Source organism: Phascolarctos cinereus, unplaced genomic scaffold (assembly GCF_003287225.1).
Source record: "Phascolarctos cinereus isolate Bilbo 61053 unplaced genomic scaffold, phaCin_HiC Scaffold_4;HRSCAF=312, whole genome shotgun sequence".
NCBI lineage: Eukaryota > Metazoa > Chordata > Mammalia > Diprotodontia > Phascolarctidae > Phascolarctos > Phascolarctos cinereus.
In genome coordinates this window covers 224,274,722-224,295,242 of record NW_027555847.1, presented here as the reverse complement: position 1 = coordinate 224,295,242, position 20,521 = coordinate 224,274,722, and the positions used below count along the sequence as shown (strand labels likewise).

General features: G+C 33.8%; 1 protein-coding gene across 1 annotated transcript in view; it reads left to right on the top strand.

The window, feature by feature from the left end:
* The window catches only part of LOC110201912 (cytochrome P450 3A24-like), a 49,245-nt gene extending 43,283 nt beyond the window's left edge, over window positions 1-5,962 (top strand). Inside the window, exons 12-13 of the mRNA XM_020977780.2 lie at window positions 4,075-4,237; window positions 4,911-5,962. Coding sequence (XP_020833439.1) covers window positions 4,075-4,237; window positions 4,911-5,006 — 259 coding nt within the window. The 3' untranslated portion in view covers window positions 5,007-5,962. The remainder of the gene's footprint in view (window positions 1-4,074; window positions 4,238-4,910) is intronic.
* Window positions 5,963-20,521: the final 14,559 nt, after the last annotated feature.

The window sequence follows — 20,521 nt, the reverse complement described above, 5'->3', positions numbered from 1 at the left end:
TGTTCTTAAGGCAAATCTCCTGATGTCTGCTTTTTTGTCTCCTTTTTTATTTTTTACATTGATTTTTAAAATTTTGATTTCCAAATTTTCTCCTTCCCTCTGGCCTCTTCCCTACCTATTGAGAAGTCAAGCAATATGAATCAATTTTGCCTGTGAAGTCATGAAAAACAGATTTCCATCTTAGACTTGTGTTAAAAAGCAAGAAAAATAAAGTGAGAACAATGTGCTTCAGTGTGCATTCAGAGTTTATAATTTCTTTGGAATTGGATAGCAGTTTTCTGGAGATTGATAGCATTTTTCATCATGATAATGTTGTAATTAATCTTGCATCATTTTATCAAGGAGAGTAGCTAAGTCTTTCACAATTGATCATTACTACAATTTTCCAGTTACTGTGCAAATCATACTTCTTTTTGCATCAGTTCATATAAGTATTTCTAAGTGTTTCTAAAACCATCCCTTTTATCTTTTCTTATACTACAATAGTATTTTATCACAGTCACACCACAATTTGTCCAGGCATTTCCCCTTTGATAGATGTTCTTTCCATCTGATTTTTTTTTTTGCCACCAAAAAAGGGCTCCTATAAATATTTTTGTACATAAGGTTTTTCGCTATTCTTTGATCTCTTTGGGATACAGATAAATAGTGATATTGCAGGTCAAAGGGTTTACAGTTTTATTGCCCTTTGTGCATAATTCAGATATATTCTCCAGGATAGTTGGACCTGTTCACAACTTCACCAATAATATTCTAATGTGTCTTTTTTATTCACACTGCCTCCAGCTATTGTCTTTTTTTCCCTATCAAATTAATCTGATAGAATTGAGGTGGTACTACAGAGACGTTATAGTTTGAATTTCTCTATTCAATAGTGATCTAGGGTATGTTTTCATGTGACTATTGATAGCTTTGATTTCTTTTTCTGAAAATTGCCTCTTCGTATCCTTTGGCCTTTTGTCAATAGGGTATGGCTCTTATTTTTATGAATTTGGCTCAATTCCTTATATATCTAAGAAATGAGACCTGATTTATCAGAGGTCCCCAACCTCTGTTTTCTGCTTTCCTTCAAATTTTGTCTGAATTGTTGGTTTGTGCAAAAACTTAAATTTCATGTAATGCAAATTATCTATTTTACTTCCTGGGATTGTCTCTGTCTCTTGTTTGGTCATAAAACCTTTCTTTATTCATGTCTGAAAGGTGATTTTTTTCTACCTAATTTGCTTATGATAGCACCATTTATGCTTAAATTATGTAAACAGCTTTTCTTTATCTGTCTATCCAGTGTGAGATGTTTATGTATGCCTAGTTTCTGCCAGATTGATTTGTAGTTTTCTCTGAAGTTTTTTTTTTCTTAATAGTGATTTTTGCCTCCAAAGCTTGGATCTTAGGGTTTATCAAACGCTGGATTACTGTCATTTATTTACGTATATTGTTCACCTAATCTATTTTGCGAATCAGCTATCAAACATACAGTACCAAAATGTTTTGATGATTACTGTTTAGTAGTATAGTTTAAAGCTGTTATCACTATGCTTTCTTCCTTCATTTTTTTCCAAGGATTCCCTTGACATTTTTGTACTTTTGTTTTTCCAGATCAATTTTCTTCTTTGCTCCTTTGGTGCTAAAAAATAATCTTTTAGTAGTTTGATTCATATGTCACTAAATAAATTCATTTTGGTAGAATTATCATTTTTATTATATTGGTTTCCTTATTCTGGAGCAATTAATATCTCTTGAATTGCTTAGAGCTACCTTTATTTGTGTGAAAAGTCTTGTAATTATGTTTCTGCAGTTCCTGTGTGTTTCTTAGCAAGTAAACTTCCAAATATTTTGTATGTTCTATGGTCATTTTAAGTGAAAGTTCTATTTCTATCTCTTCTTGAATGCTGATGATTTATGTGGATTTGTTTTATGTCCTGCCAGTTTACTAATACTGTTAATTGTTTTGATTAGATTTTGTTAGTTGATTCTCTAGGTTTCTCCAAGTATACCATCTAATCATCTTCAAAGAGGGTTAGTTTTTCCCCCCTCATGGCTTATGCCAATTGCTTCAATGTCTTTTTCTTTTCTACTGTTATAGTTAACATTGTAGTACAATAGTGAGTGATAACTGACATCCTTGTTTCACCTCGATCTCATTGGGAAGACTTCTAGTCTATTCCCACACAGATGACGCTTGCTGTTGGTTTTGGTTAGGTACTATATATCATTTTAAGACAAGCTCCGTTTATTCTTATGCTTTCTAGCTTTTTTTTAAAAATAGGAATAGGTGGTATATTTTGTCACAAGTCTTGTCTGAATCTGTTGATATAACCATATTAATTTTTTTTTGTAATTTATATGATCACTTATAATTTTCCTAATATTTAACCAACCCTAATTGCTGTTATAAGTCCTACCTGGTAATAAAAATCTTTGTGCTATATTATGGCAGTCTTCTTCTTAGTATTTAAAAATTTTGCCCCAATATTCATTAGAGAAATTTATCAATAGTTTTCTTTCTCTGTTTTTGCTCTTCTTGGTTTAGGTATCAAGGCTATATTTGTGTCACAGAAAGAATTTCACAGAATTGGTTCTTTAGTGATTTTTTCACGTACTTTATAGAGTATTAGAATTAATTGTTCTTTGAATGTTTGCTGGAATTCACTTGCAAAACTATGTAGTCATATGGATTTTATCTTAGGGAGCTCATGTATGGCTTGGTAAATTTCTTTTTCTAAGTTAGAGTCATTAAGTATTTTATTTCCTTTTCTGTTAATCCGGTGCAGTATGCATTTTTATATATGTAAATGCTCATGCAATTCATGTAGATTGTCAGTCTTATTTGCATATAATTGGGAAAAACAGCTTCTAAGGATTGCTTTAATTTCATCTTCATTCATAGTATATTCATCATTTTAATTTTTAATACTGGTAATTTGGCTTTCTTGCTTTTTTATAAAAACTAAAATAAGCAATGATATATCTATTTTATTGCTTTTTTCCCCACCAACCAGATATCCATTTATTTTTTTAATTTAATTTACAATTTTTTCAAATCTCTTTTTTGATTTTTAGGATATTATTTTGATGTTTAAATAAATATTTTGATTTATTTTTTTCTAGTTTTCTTTTTTACTTTTATGCCCAATTTGTTGATCTGCAATTTCCCTCATTTATTGATCTAAAGCTTTAGGGATATAAAAATTATTCTACATATTACTTCGGCTTCATGCCATCAATTTTGAATGTTGTCTCATTGTTGCCATTATCTTTAATGGAATTTTTAAATTATTTCCTTGATTTGTTCTCTCAGTCATGCATTCTAGAAGATTATTTCATTTTCAATTGATCTGTAATCAATACTTCAAAAGCTCTTTATTGAATTTAATTGTTTTCATTATGATCCAAAAAGACTGCATCCAATATGTTTACTTTTCTGGATTTGTTTGTGGGGATATTGTGCCCTAATACATGGTCAATTTTTGTGAAGGTGCCATGTAGAACTGTTGAAAAAAAAGCATTTTCCTTCCATTTCTCATTCAGTTTTCTGCAAAGTTCTTTCATATATAGCTTTTCAAAAATTCTATTCATCTGTTTAACTCATTTGCTGTGAGTTTGGGGGGAGGGAGAGGTAAATTGGATAACCCCAAAAGTTTAGTTCTCTCCTCATTTAATTTTTCTTTTAAGAATTTGAATGTGCTTCTATTTAATGTATCTGTGATTAGTATTAATGTTGTTTCATAGTCTATGATAACTTTTAGCAAATGTAGTATCCCTGATGATCTCTTTTAATTATGTCTTTTGAAAGTTTTCCTTTTTTCTGATATCACGTTTGCAACTCTCCCTATTTTACTTTACTTGAAGTACAATAGATTTGGTGTTTGTATGGTATATCTTAAGTTATTTATTTTAAGGAATATATTTTTCCCTTTATGTATCCCTGGCACACAGCAGGCTCTAAGTAAATGTTTGTTGATTGATTGATTGATTGGTGTGTCTCTTAAAGAGTCAGATTCATCGTTCTTCTGGCAAGTCTTGGCTCTTCCTTTTTTCACGTATCTCTTTTCTCTTGCCATTTTGAAAAACCAGGTTCAGCAAGGGAAACAAAGACAACATGAACCCCTATGTGTACCTGCCCTTTGGTGCTGGTCCTCGAAACTGCATTGGGATGAGATTTGCACTTATGAGTATGAAAGTTGCAATTTGCCGACTTCTGCAGGAATTTTCCTTTAGAACTTGTAAGGAGACACAGGTGAGGGGAGTCACAACATTTATTTCAATACCTAGGATGGTGTTTTATTGAATTGATTTTATTTTCAAAGTAGAGAAATGGCTTATACTGTGTGGAAAAATATAATTCCACAGAATTTGGCTATTTATTTTGGCAGGCTATTAAAGAGTTAAAACTTGCCATTATTAAAATGGAAATATACCGAAGGCCAAGAGAAAAATAATTAACGTGTTGTTGGCTACATAATTATTTTGATTTAACTATAACAATAACATCAATACAAAATTCTTGGTTGCAAACAACACAATTTTTGAAGACTGATGTACAGCAGCCCCTTTTAAAATTTGATTTATGAGAAAAAATGCAATGTTAAAGGTGATGGGAATGAATAAAATCTCCTAATTTAAGCAAGATTCTTATTTGTCTTACAAGAGACTAGTAGTAATAAATTTTGAGTATGTAGTTAATACATATTTTATATTTTGTGACAGTCTCTGCAGTCAAACCTATGTAGGGTCTCTACTACAATCATATCAATCTAACACTCCTTCACATGACCTTCTAGCTAGTTTGTGTTCATCTGTTTAATATTTTTTCCATAATATGCCATAAACATTTGTGACTGCTTATTTTTCACTCTTTGTTTGCTACTGGTCACTTATTGAACTCTAATTGTTTTTCTTAATTGTTGTAGATTCCTCTGAAGCTGGGCAAGGGGTCATTTGTTTCACCATCTGTACCCATTGTCCTTCAGGCTGTACCAAGGACCAAAAAGGCAAACCAACACTAGAAACTCTCCTCATCCTATCCATTTCTATCTACTCCTGATTTTTCTTCTATCAACCAAAGACACTGAATCCTTGGATTTCAAAAGTAACTTAATTTACCTTATGAACTAAACAAAGAAAAATAAATGAATTTTTTTTTTGGCACCGGAGAGGAGCACTAATATTTTTTGGGTGGTTTTTTTGAGATCTCCATGTTTGAGGACTACTGTATAATGTTCAATGGTGTCGTGTCACATGCATTGGTCCAGTGGATTATGTTTCATAAGAAATGACCCCCGGCTGGGATTCTGAAAATCTAGCCACTGCTTAGTTCTTATAACCTAGCCACTTCTTAGATTCTTATAATCTAGCCATAGCTCGATTCTTAAAATCTAGCAACTGGTCAGATTCTTATAATCTAGCCAATAGCTTACTAATATTCAGAGTCCTTAAGAGTCTGTCCAATATGATGGATATGACAGATATTCTAATAAACCTTGCCTTTGGATGAAAAAAAAACCCCCAAAAAACCCCACAAAAGAAATGACCCCCAACAGATTACTGCCACTTGATATTATTAGACTCCAGTGGTTCAATGCATGAACATAGAGAAAACCATGAAGTGAGGATCCCTTTATTATTTTTGTGGACAGTATTCCTTGACAATTACAATTAGAGTGAATGTAGTAATCTTGTGGGATCATATTACTTATTTTTAATATTCTGCATTTGACTGAATCATACTATATTTTACTTTCTGTTTTTTTCATTTTTTTTCTTAGGGTCTATATCTTCTATCATAACATGAATACTATTGAAATATATTTTGTGTGATTGAACAATACAACTTATATAAATTACTTCCTGTCTTTAGGAGGGGGGAGGTGAGGAAGAAATGTGTAATCTAAAATTAAAAAAAAATTAATGTTAAAAATTGCCTTTACATGTAACTGGGAAAAATAAAATATCATTTCTTTACTATGCTGCATTGGACTACTATGCTGCTACAAACCACAAAAGACATCTCTGGAAAGCTCTTATCTAGTATTCCTTTAAATCATATCATTATCATTTAGTTGGATGGGTAGTGTGTTGGTTTTGATTATCTTATTTTTTTTATTTTTGCCAATTAAGTGATCTGAATGTTCATAAAAAGTCCAGTTTAACCATTCATAGTTTGGTAAGTGGCCAAATAGTTCAGTTAGTTTTCCCCCTTCTTTTTTGTTCCTTCCACAAACATTTAAATGTAAACACTGACAAAAAGCTTGGGCTTACTTGGGATCAAGTTCAGTCTTAGGGATTCCTTAGAAGTCATCCTCTTTTGGTCATCTCTCCATTCAGGGTTTCACCTAAGAACATCAGCATTTGTTTTCTTTCTTATTCTCTATGCAAGTAGTAAAAGGATCTTCAGTTTCCACCTGAATATTTATGATAACAATTTACAAAATAGAGAGTAGCCTTTCTTTCAAGTGACAAAAACCGTTAAAGAAAGTATTTATACCTAACCTTGTAAACAGTCAAACCAACTCTCCTTACATATCTATTTGGCCGCTATTTTACCCAAGGATGCCATGTGGTTGAGATAGAAATCAAAACAAGAAAATATTTGGAGCCATTATAAAGCCAACCCCTATGAAAATTTGCACTTCTTTACACAGTACTTTTGTCCAAGGAATTCTGTTATTTTAAATCTCTTTCCATTCCCCACCACACCCCCAATAAATTTTAAGTCCTTAGCTTATTTAATATTAGGTCTTGAATGTTCGAAAGAAAAGTCAATGACAGAGTATTGATGGAAAGATTAGATGTTCTAGCTAGAACATTCTAAGATGTTTGATTCTTTTTTCAACATCTCCAATCGGTAATCAATTTTTCTTTTGTAGTGTTTCTTGTATTGGTTTAATCATTGCCATTCTATTTGACCAACCTAGTGTAAAACTACATTCATTATATCATCTCTGCACTGCTGCAGTACTGGAATAAGTTTGTAACTGGTATTCCACCCCTGAATCTCATGCTACATGAGTGCATCTCTATACCAGAGTATTCTTCCTAAAATGTTACTTGCAAATGCTATTGTCCTACTGAAATTTTTCATTTTTTTTCGTTGTTCACAGGATTAAACAAAAATTCTTGCTATCTCATGTACACTATCACTAAAAATAACCACAACCATATTTTCCCAAAGTGAATTTTAACATGGTGCAAAGGTGAAATCATTTTGAGCAGCTAGGTTGTATAGTGAAAAGGGTACTTGGCTTAGAATCAGGAAGACTCATCTTCATGAGTTCAAATCTGGACTGACATTTACTAGCTATGTGACCCTAGGCAAATCACTTAATGCTGTTTGCCAGTAAATTGGGCTGGCCAGGATATGTCAAACCATTCCAATACCTTCACCAAGAAAAGCCCAAATGGGGTCAAGAAGAGTTGGACACAACTCTAAGAGCTCAATAACAACAAAAAACATGAAATTTATGCTACTGTCAAATATATGGACCCATATGATTTGTGACCATTGGTAAGTTATTATAACTCTCTTGCCTCAATTTTATTTTTTCTTAGAAAATGGCGAGAATACTTGTTTTATTCTAACTTTTAAGGTTATTATGAGGAAAGCACCTTTAAGACTTAAAGTGCTAAATAAATATGAGCTGTTACCATGAACATAATAAAATATTCTCCACCTCCATAGAGTACTGAACAAAATAAAAAGCATATATATCTATATCTATCTATCTATCTATCTATCTATCTATCTATCTATCTATCTATATATTATCCTTTGAGATCCCTTTCTTTATTTCTAGATTTACCACAAGCTCATTCTTCTACCAATTGGGAATGATCATCCATTGTTTCTTTTTCTTTTTACCTACTCATTTTATTAATTTATTTATTTTAGTTTTCAACAATCACTTCTACAAGAATTTGAGTTCCAAATTTTCTCTCCATCTCTCCCCTACCTCCACACCAAGATGCAGGCATTCTGAATACCACTTCCTCTAATTTGCCCTCCCTTCTATCACTCCCCCCCCCTTCTTTTAATCCCTTCCTTTTCTATTTTTCTAGAGGGCGGGATAGATTTCTGTACCCCATTGCCTGTAAATCTTATTTCACAGTTGCATGTAAAAAAATTTTTAAACATTTGTTTTTAAAACTTTGGGTTCCAAAATCTCTCCTTTCTTCCCTCCCCACTCACCCTCATTGAGAAGGCAATCAACTTGATACAGGTTATATATGTATAGTCATACAAAACACTTCCACAATAGTCATGTTGTGAAAAACTAACTTCATCTTATACCTTCATCTTATACCACTCCTCATTTGTTCTATTCTTTCCTTTGACCTCCTCAGAAGTGTTTGCTTCTGATTACCCCCTCCCTGAATCTGTCCTCCGTTTTATCATCCTCCTCTTTCTTATCCCTTTCTCACCTATTTTCCTGTAGGGTAAGATAGATTTTCATACCCAGTTGAGTGTTGTATGGTATTCGCTTCTTAAGCTAAATCTGATGAGAATAAGATTCACTCATTCTCTCTCATCTTCTACCACTTCTCCATTGTAAAAGCTTTATCTTGTCTGTTTTATGTGAGATAATTTACCCCATTCTAGCTCTCCCCTTCTTCTCTCAGTATAACCCTCTCTCACCCCTTAATTTTATTTTTTAGATATCATCCCTTCATCTTCAACCCACCCTAGGCCCTCTGTCTACACACACACACACACACACACACACACACACACACACACACACACACACACATATATATGTTGGAAGGAAAAAATATATATATATATATATTTCCCCTCCAACTACTCTAATGCTGAGAAAGCTCTCATGAGTTACCAGTATCATCTTTCCATGTAGGAATGTGAATAGTTCAACTTTAGTAAGTCCCTTATAATTTCTTTTTCCTGTTTACCTTTTCATGCTTCTCTTGAGTCTTGTATTTGAAAGTTGAATTTTCTATTCAGCACTGGTCATTTCATCAAGAATTCTTGAAAGTTCGGTATTTCACTGAATGTCCATTTTTCCCCCTGAAGGATCATACTCAGTTTTTCTGGGTAGGTGATTCTTGGTTTTATTCCTATCTTGTTTGACCTCCAGAATATCATATTCCAAGCCCTCTGGTCCATTAATGTAGAAGCTGCTAAACCTTGTGTTATCCTGATTGGGTTTATATAATACTTGAATTGTTTCTTTCTGGCTGCTTGCAATATTTTCTCCCCAACCTGAGAACTCTGGAATTTGCCTGTCATAATTCTAGGAGTTTTCCTTTGGGGATCTCTTTCAGGAGGTGACTGTTAGATTCTTTCAATTTCTGTTTTATCCTCTGGTTCTAAAATATCAGGGCAGTTTTCCTTGATAATTTCTTGAAAGATGATGTCTAGGCTCTTTTTTTTTTTGATCATGGCTTTTAGGTAGTCTAATAATTTTTAAATGATCTCTCCTGGATCTATTTTCCAGGTCCATTATTTTTCCAATGTGATATTTAACATTGTCTTCTATTTTTTCATTCTTTTAGTTTTCTTTTATAATTTATTGATTGCTCATAAAATCATTAGCTTACATTTGCTCCATTCTAATGTTTAAGGAAATATTTTCTTCAGTGAGCTTTTGGACTTCCTTTTCCATTTAGCCAATTCTGCCTTTTAAGGCATTCTTCTCCTCATTGGCTTTTTGGACCTCTTTTGCCATTTGGTTTAGTCTTTTTTTAAAGTGTTATTTTCTTCAGTATTTTTTTGGGTCTTCCTTAGCAAGCTGTTGACTTGTTTTTCATGATTTTCTTGCATTACTCTCATTTCTCTTTTCAGTTTTTCCTCCACTTCTCTTACTTGCTTCTCAAAATCCTTTTTGAGCTTTTCTGTAGTCTGGGACTCATTGATATTTTTCTTGGGGGTTTTGGATGTGGGAGCTTTGACTTTGTTGTCTTCTTCTGGTTGTATGTTTTGATCTTCTTTGTCACCCAAGTAATTTTCTATTGTCTGAGTTTTTAAATTTTTTTTTTTTGCTCACGTTCCCAGGAAATTACCTGACTTTTAAACTCTTTGTTAAGGTAAGTGTCTGTTTCCAATGTGGAGGACGTACTGTCCCAAGCTTCAGAGGTTTTGTGCAGCTTTTTTTCAGAGATGCTTCTAGGGACCTGTAAATTTTAGTTCTTTCAAGGTGGTATGATCAAAGGTGAAATGTTTACTCCTTTCTTGGTCTGTGTTCTCATCTACTAGTGACCACACACACTCTTTTCTGCCTTGGAATGGTGAAGAGGTTTCCCTCTCCATCACCACTACAAGCTCCACCATGCCAGCACTCCTCCTCATCCCAGGAGGACCACCCAGTACTGCAACCTAGATCTAAGCACAGACAAAGCAAGACAATCCTGCCTCAGTGATAGCAAAGAGATCCCTTCAATCCCCCTCTGATCAGCTGCTTGATTCCCCCTCCATCTGTGGGCCAAGAGCTCTGGAAGCAGCTGCCACCCTGGGGCTGTGCTGGGACTGGGGCTGGATTGAGCTTCTCTTTCACCCAGGTCTGACAGATCTTTCCTACTGATAGGAGGGAGGGCAGATTAGAGTAAGGGGTATTCAGAATGCATGCTTTCTTGGGGTGGAGGAAGGGGTGAGATATGGAGAAAATTTGGAATAAAAATCTTGTGGAAGTGAATGTTGAAAACTAAAAATAAATAAATTAATAAAACTAAAAACATAAAGGAAATGCCGCTGCATTACATTAACACATACACACACACACACACACACACACACACACACACTCTAAAATGAGCAAATTTTATATAAAAAACTCCAGAACCCAAGGATTATACCAGCAGAAAAAAAGCCCTTGACTACACATAATACTCATTTCTGTCATAAAACAAAAATCCTAAAGGAGATATGTATTGAAAACTCCTATTTTAACATCCATATACTTGAAGCCAAGACCTAACATTATTTGCAGGGGAGAAATACAAAAACTTTCCTAAAATTCGATGACTGAAACAACTCTGCTTCTTCTTATTTCACTTAACTAAAAAAAAATTCTATCAATACAAATAAGAAAAGGTGAACAAAACTGAATGTTGAACATTAGCAAAGAGAATATGACATTATTCCCATTTTTAGATTGTACTGTGTCTTCCTTAGACAAACACAGAGCATGAGCTAGGAAACTGAGATACTGCCTACATTAAAACAATAGTTTTACAAATTAAATTCACAAAAATCAATATCATTTCTATCCAATAATTTAAAAAATCAGGAGGAAATAAGAGTAAGAAAAGTTGCTAGAAATTTTTCTAAAATGCCAAAAAAAATCTTAAAGTTTAACTACAAAAACAAAGTCTAAACTTATGTAAATATAAGTATAGCCTAGTAACTAAAGACAAGAAAACAATACACATGCTAACCACAATAATGAAAATGGAAAGAACAAGGACACCAAAAAATAAAAAGTAAATATGACAAAAGCGTAAAGATCAAATGAGAGTTGTCTAAAGAGATATGGAAGATTCTCCCAAGCCACCTCTCAGTAGAGGTGGGAATTCCACATGTGTTACACATTGCATATGTTTTTGGACTTTTACAATGTATCAATGAGTTGTATGAAAATTTTTTTTTCAGTCTAAAAAATACTATTTGTCATGAGGGATTGCTTTGGGGAGTGGTAGGATAGGGATAATTAAGATTGTGTGATAATGTAATAGCAGGAAATATCAATAAAATTATTAAAAATTCCAAAACAATTAGACTCAAAAATAAAAGTCCTGAAAACCAAAGGCAAGATTAACAAATTTGAAAGTTAAAAAGTAGAATTAGTAAGTAAAACTACAATTAAAAAAATCAGTGGACCGTTAACTCATTGGATTTTAAAAAGAAAGGAAACCAAATTACCTGCATCAAAAATGAAAAAGTTGACTTCACCACTGAAGAAGAAATAAAAACATTTATTGAGGCTAAATTCAGCCAAATATATGCCAATAAAACTGACAATCTCAATGAAATAGAAGAATGTTTTTAAAATATGAATTTCCTAATTAACAGAAGAAGAAATAGTTTACTTAAAGAATTCATCTTAGAAAAAGAAATTGAAGAAGCCATAAATGAATCATCTAAGCGGGGGGAAAAAAACTTACCAGGACTTGAGGGGTTTGCGATCAAATTCTACTGAAAAGTTTAAGAACAATTATTTTTGTGAATAAAGTTCTTCCATCCCAGTGGAAAGATGAATAGAAACCCCCCCCCCCAATTATTCCATATACTGCACACAGTGTTTAAAAAATAGTAAAGAGATTTTATCAAGTTTCTTCTATGACCCAAATATCTTCTTGATAATTTCATCAGAGAGAGTCAAAACAGGGAAAGAAAACGATAGACTTTCCTAATGAATAACAATGAAAAAAATTTATATTTAATTTAATATAATTTTAATTAAATTTAAATTCATTTAATAATTTGAAATTAAATTTAATTAAATTTAAATTTAAAATTTAAAAATGATGAAAATTTTCAGGAAAATACTATAAAAAATAATATATCCCAAAGATTATACATTATGACTCAATTAGTCTTATATGAGGAATGAAGGATAGGTGTCATATTAGAAAAACTGTAAACATAAATGACAATAGTAATAATAAAACCAACCAAAAGTATCTTATTATTATTATGTTTTAACTCTTTTATTTTCCTAGGTTAGAAAGTTTATGCATGCAAAAAATTGATGGAATATAACACAAGTCAATTCTTTTAAGTATATGAAAGAAAGTTTTATAAACATTTTAAGATTTCATAACAGAATATTTTAGAGACCAAGGAGTAATTCAAATTCCATATTCAGCTTTTTGATAGGTACACATTGTTATCAGATTAGTTAAATAAATACAGAAACTGTTTACAAAACACAACCATTCCTGTTAAAAAACATTAGAAATCATAAGTACTATCCTTAAAAAGATAAGTAAAAGGTACCTAACACAAAGAGCAAGCATCATCTGTCATGGGCACCAGTTGGAATCTTTCTAATATCAGGAGAGAACCAACAATGTCCTTTACCATCATTACTATTCAGTATTATACCAGAATTGCTAGCTTAAGCAATAAGACAAGGGGTATAAATTACAGAGTAAGCATAGAGAAAGAGGAATCATGTTATCACTTTTTGCTGATGATATGATGGTTTACTTATAGCACCCTAGAGAGGAAACTAAAAATTAATCTAAATCATTAACAATGTTGGTACAGATTAGATGCACTATATACAATAGCAAATGATGACAATAACCTCATGAATTATAAACTCAGAGATTCCAGCTATTGGCATAAGACCTCACTATTTGACAAAACTGTGGGGAAAACTTGAAAGTAGTCTGGCAGACAGTAGGCATGGATCAAAACCTCCTACTATGTATCAATATAAGCTCAAAATTGGTACAGGATTTAGATATAAATGGTAATATGGTAAGGAAATTATTGGGGCATGGAAACATTTCCTGTCAGATCTTTGGGTAGAGGAAGAGTCCATGACCAAACAAGAGATAGAAAGTTTCACAGGAGGTAAAATTAATAATTTTGAATATATAAAATTTAAAAGAGTTTGAAGAAACAAAACTAATGCTGCTAAAGTTAGGAGAGAAGCGTGCAACTGAGAAACATCTTTGCAGCAAGTTTCTCTGATAGAGATCTCATTTCTAAAATATATAAAGAACTGAGTCAAATATATAAGAATAAGAATGAATCTCCAATTGATAAGTGGTCAAGGGATAAGACCAGGAAGTTTTCTAAGGAAGAAATCAAAGCTATCAGTAGTCATATGAAAGTGCTCAAAACCACTAATAATTGGAGAAATGCAAGAAAACCATTCTGAGACACAGTATTCAGTAACAGCAATAGTGTAATGATGATCAACTGTGAAAGAGTTAGCTACTCTAACCAAGACAATGATCCAAGATAGTTCCAAAGGAACCATTATTGAGAAGTGCTCTCAACTTCCAAAGTGAGAATCAATGAACTCTTGAGTGCAGATTGAAGCATACTTTTTAAACTTTCATTATGGTATTTGCTTTTTATTGCTTTCTTTTTGCCACATGGCTAATACAGAAATATATTTTGGAAGACTTCACATCAATAATTGATATACTGTTTTTTTAGAAGGGCTAAAAAAGGTACAGGGAGAAAAGAGAAATTGGAACTCAAAATTTTAGAAACAAATGTTAAATTTTTATTAAAAATATAATTGGTAAATATTTACCAAAATAAATAAATTTAAAAAATAACACCATTCTGAAGTATCAACTCACAACTATGGGTTGGCCGAGATAACAAAAAAAATGTAAACTGTTGGAGGGGGATGTGGTAAGATAATAAACTGTTGATAGAGCTGTGAACTAGTCCAACCATTCAAGAAAGCAAATTGGAATATACCCCCAAAGCCATGAAACTTTGCATTCCCTTTGACCCAGCAGTGTTGGTTATAGGTGTGTACCCAAAAGAAATTTAAGAAATAGTAAAAGGACTTATACGTACAAAAATATTTACAATTGTTCTTTTTTTGGTGGCAAAGAATTGGAAACTGAAGGGGCACTCATTAATTTGGAATGTCTCAATTAGTTATCACATATCCATGTGATGGAATAGTACTGTGTAAGAAATGATAAAGGGAATAGTTTCAGAAAAAACCTGAGAAGACATATATGAACTGATGCAAAATAAAGTGGTCAGAATCAGAACAGTTGACACAGTGACAGCATTGGAACAATTATAATCAACTGTGAAAGACTTAGTAACTTGAATCAACCCAATGACCCACCATAATTCCAAAGAACTCATGACAGAAAATGTTATTCATCTCTAGAGAGAGAAGTGATGGACTCAGAATACAGATTAAAGTATTTCTCTCTCTCTCTGTCTCTGTCTCTCTGTCTTTGTCTTTCTGTCTCTGTTTCTCTCTCTTTCTGAAACATGGTTAATGCAGTAATTTCTGTTATAAGACCTCTTCTAGGTTTTGTATTTCTTGCCTTCTGAATGGATGAGGGAAGGTGCTGTGATAAGGAGATAATTTAAAACTAAAAATAAACTAGAATGAAAACAGAAATACAAAATCAATAACTTGAAAATAAAATAAAATAATTACAGACAAGATGAAATACTCGGGAGTCTATCTACTAATACACAGAGGAACTATATGAACACAATTACAAAATACTCTTTATAATAATGATAAACAGACCTAAATAATTGGGAAAAAGTTAATTATCCATGAGTAAACCAAGGCAATATAATAAAATAAAAAGATTACATAAATTAGTTTACTTATGCTGTTCCACCCCAATAGAACTACCAAAGGATTATTTTATGGAGATACAACAATAACAACAAAATTCATTTGAAGTTCAGTTCAATTTAATACACATTAATTAAATACTGTGAAAAATGAAATTCAGAGCTTCCCCCAGTCCCCTTCCTCCAAAGTCTTGCCTTTAAGTTCAGTTTTTCTTCAGAAGAACATTACTAATAATGGAATTGCATTGACTCTCCTTATCTGCTCAGCCCCTATTCAAGGTGACAAGTAATTTAATCTAAGGTAGTGAAGCCTCATTATGTTTCCCTTAGGCTTGGGTGGAGATAGATTCTTCTGTCTAGCTAACCCAAGGGTATATTTACATATACATATGCATATGCATACACACACACACACACACACAGACACAGACACACACACACACACACATATATATCTGGTGCAGTCTAACCCCCAACTAAGACCATTTCCACACTGGCTCCCATGCATGCATCCCTCTCACTTTGAGAGAAATAAAACGTGGATACAACCTAAATCCTGCTTATCCTTTTCAGACCAAGCTCTGCAGGTTGATAATAACTATTTTGTGTTAAGAATTAAGCTAAGTGATATAGATATAAATAAAAAAAGATTATTTCTTCCTTCAAAGACAGGAAGATACAACAAAGAAGGTGAAAACTGGAGTGGTTGGAAGTGGGAGAGGAAGTGCCCAGAATTGAAGCATGAAAATGGTAGAATCAAATATATGCAGTAGAACCCGTGGGATAAGGAAGAAGTAAAGAATATTCTGGGAATCAAAGATAAAAAAAAGAAGAAACAAGGAGCTCAACTTGAATTCAAACAAGAAAATCATATTTATAAAACAAAACAAAATAACTTGATATTGAGTAACAAATAGAGACATTTATTAGTTGAAAAAATCAGGGACACAATACAGAGAAAAAAAAAGAGCATGGCAACCATTCTTTAAAAATAGAAATGAAGGTCTCAGATTTTGAGGCAAAAACTCAGTATTCAACAAAAACTTTTAGAAAAATAGTCTAGCAGAAGCCAGACACGTACCCCTACCTCACATAATATAGCAGAATAAGCTCAAAATGAATACATGATTAGGGCACAAAGTGTGATATTGAAGAGGTCTAGAGGTTTGGGGTGCTCCTTGGAACCCCAAGATTGTGACGCCGGGCCCTGTTTGAAAGAATTCAACTCAAATCTTCTTCCAGCCAGAGGAAAAGTTTATTAGTGATAAATTCCATAGGCCAGGTGATGCCCATAAGGACGAGTGGGCATGAGAAAGTCTCAGCCTTTTGGGCATGAGATTCTCAGCCTCTGAATGGGGGCCAGGGTAGATCTTATATACTAAAGTGACTTTGGGCGACCAGGGAAGGGTCTGGGAAAATGGTCTGGGAAAAGGGTCTGGGTGAGAATTCTAATTGGAATGTCTAAGAGATTGAATAGACAATGGGAATAGATAATGAAGGAACTGAAAGGCATCTGAATGAGATCAAAAAGGTAGGGCTAGGGCTTTCAAAGGGAAGTAAGGGGAGTTGGGAAGGGGAGTCTATAAGGAACCTAAAATGGGAGCCAGATTCCTTTTTAGGGTGAGGGGCAAAGGTGCATCTGAATAAGATTAAAAGGTAGGCTAAGGCTTTCAAGGGGAGATGAGGGCCTGGGGCCTGTAGACAAAGGGAGCGAGGTTCCCTTTGGTACAAGGGGCGAAGACCTTGGCTTGGGCCACACCCCATTAATATCATAAGCAAATTAGAAGAGTATCGAAACATTCCTTTTCAGATATGTGGATAGAAAAATGGTTCATGACCAAATAAAGGATAGAAAGGTTCACAGAAGGTAAAATGAACAATATTGGTTACATAAACTTAAAATATTTTGCATAAATAAAACTAACACAGCTAAAATTTGAAGAAACTGGGAAAAATATTTGCAGCAAATTTTCCCTGACAAAGGTCTCATTTCTAGGACATGTAGAGAACTTAGTTAAATTTATAAGAACACAACCATTTGTAAATTGATACATGGTCCAAGGATAAAAATAAGCAGTTTTCAGAGAAATAAATTATGCTAAAACAAATCACGTAACATTGCTCTAAGTCACCAATAATTAGGGAAATGCAAATTAAAACAACTCTGAGGTACAATCTTGCACCCATCAGGTAGGCTATCTTGACAAAAGTGGAAATGACAAACACTGGACAGGCTGTGGAGAAAACAGGTACATTAATGCACTACTGGTGGAGCAGCAATTGGATCTAACCATTCTATAAAGCAACTTGGAAGTATGAACAAAAAGCTGTTAATCTGACCATACACTTATAATTCTTCTATACTGGTATAAGGTGTATAATCCAAAGAAATTAAAGAATGAGGAAGATGAACTATATGTACAGAAACTCTATTTGTGATAACAAATAATTGGAAACTGAGAGTTGAGCATCAATTGGGGAATGGCTGACCAAGTTCTAGTACATCAGTATGGTGTAAAAGATGCTGTATTGTAAGAAAAGATGAAGGGCATATTTTTAGAGAAGCCTGAAAATTCTTGCTTGAATTGATACAGACTGAGGTGAGCTAAATCAGTAGAACAATCTGTATAATCGCAATATTGTAAAATATTCCACTTGAAAGTCTATTGAACTCTGATAAGCACTATGACCAATCACATACAAAGGACTCATGATGAAATATGTTACCTAGCTTTAGGCAGAGAGCTGATGTACTCAAAATAGAGATTGAAGTATATATAACTAATGTGGGAATTTATTTTGCATCAATATATATAATTGTATATTGTTTTGTTTTACAGTTTTGTTTTTCTTGCCTTCCTGATGGATAAGGGGGGAAGGAGAATGTGCAGTTGAAAATATAATAAAATTGAATTGAAAAAAAGAAAAGGGGTATCATGTCTTGCATGAGGAAGATGCCAGTTACATTACCCTCTGCCATAGTCATGTTCAATGCAAATTACTGTGCCAGTCATGGCTTCCATATTTGAGAAATGACTGAAAAAAGAGAAAATGTCTAAAGAAGGACAACCAGGATTAGCAAGGAGTTTTCTTCTATGTCATCTGAAGACCAACTTAAGGAAGTAAGGATGCTTTGTTTCAGGTGGAGACAGTTTAGGAAGGTGTGTTACCTGTCTTCAAATGCTTCAAGGGTTGTCACCTTGAAGAGGGATTAGACCTGATTTACATGGCAGTAGAGAACAGAACTAGGACCCACCATGGTAGTTACAGGGAGATAGATGTTGGCTTGATGGGAGTGGAAGATTCCTGAGGATTAAAACTACCCAGCATTAGGTTGCCTCAGGAAATAAAAAGTTTGCCTTCTTTGGAGGTCTTCAGAGAAAGGCTAGGTGATGGAGTGGATAGAGTGCCAGCCCTGGAGTAAGGAGGACCAAAGTTCAAATCTAGCTTTAGACATTTACTAGCTGAATGACCCTGGGCAATTCACTTCACCCTGATACCCTTAATTCCTCATCTGTAAAATGAAGGGGAGAAGGAAATAGCAAACCACTCCAGTATCTTTTCCAAGAAAGCCCTAAACGCAGGGTCAGACATGACTGAAATGACTCAACAACCAACAAGAGAAAGACTAGAAGAGCACTTGCTTCTCCTGCTGCAGACAAGATGTTGGTTCATATAGAAGAGGGCCTTTCAGGTCCCCTTCAACTCTGAAGTCACATGATTATGTGATTTAGGGAAGAGGATGAATAAATTTAATTTCCTTATCAGTATTTGGAGGCTAGCATTTAATTAGTACCATAGGCTTCTTATTTACTTTGGGATGATATCTCCAACCCTGGTAAGCATCTGGGGTTTGGTCACATTGTGAAGCTTCCATAGAGACTTCATCTCAGGAATATTTCTCTCTGGATGAATGGAGAACATATGGTGGGCATTCCCCTTCCCCCGGCCACCATGAAATTGCCTCATTAGCAGAGGGCAATCTTGGTAATAGCTAACATTTACATAGCATTTAAAGTTTGTAGAACACTTTGTACACATTAATTCTTTTGAATTTCACAATAAACTTGTCAGGAATGTATTATAAATATTATTTTCCCCATTTCTTAGATGAGAAAGTTAAGGCACAAAGATGATACATCCAGAACTTGAAGAGACCTTGGTGCTCTCTAAGTCTCTCATTATTGATAAGAAATGTTAGATCCTGTAAAGCAAATTTTCCTTGGTCATAGAAGCCATAAGTGGCAGACCTTGCATTCAGTCTTATGCCTAATGAATCTGAGTTCACCTCTTTTTTCATGGTTCTATGATTCATGACTTTCCTATGCTTATACAGGTATTAATTGTCACATTGAGAATTTTTGTCTTTGTACCCCAAGGACTAATTGTAGTTCCTGGCACATACAGGCTCTTAATAGAAGCTTGTTGACTGCTTCATTTGTACTTTAGACCTCCATAAAACTTTAACTCCACCCTGGTTTTGTCACCACTATTTCTGATAAGACTTAAAGGTGTTTGTATTATTACCATTACTCATTTAAAAAGGCTAAGGTAATCATTGGTTGCTGAATTTAACTGAACATTACAGGATTCCACAAACTTTCTTTTCCTACAATAGGTCAATAAAGATAAGCTCTGAGACTTCAGAGACGAAGATTTGTATAGGATCCATTAACCTTCCCAGTTATATTATGGCTTCATTGGCTGTTCCTTTAACTCCATCCCTGGTTTTATAGCTTATACATGTTTTTCAAAATTTGTCAGGGAATTACAACAGCACTCCAAGTTGAGATATTAAGAACTAAGACTTAAGGCTAAAGAGGGACAAGGAAAAGAGACAGAAATAAAAAGCTGTCTAGAGAACATGACAATGAACATCATCCCAAGCATCAGTGTTGGAACCTGGGCACTGCTTGTTCTCTTCCTGACTCTCCTGCTTCTGTAAGTGAGAACCTCCTGTTTTCCCCTTACAATTTATCAAGGGATCGGCCCCAGCTTCTTCATGGCTGTCACAGGACATTTCACAGTGATTGATTTTTGGTTTCTCCTATTCTTTGCACATTGTATATAAGGACATATTTGTTATTTAATACTTCTGTAACTGAAAATGCTGACTTTCTTCGTTTATATAAATGAATTGACGTAGTTTGCTAGAAAAAATACTGAGGAAAAACTATAAACTCCTTGATCAAAGGCTCTATTCTCTTTTCCAAAAAGAATTGAAGATATTCCTTTGGTATTGGTCAAATAACTCAAAAGCAA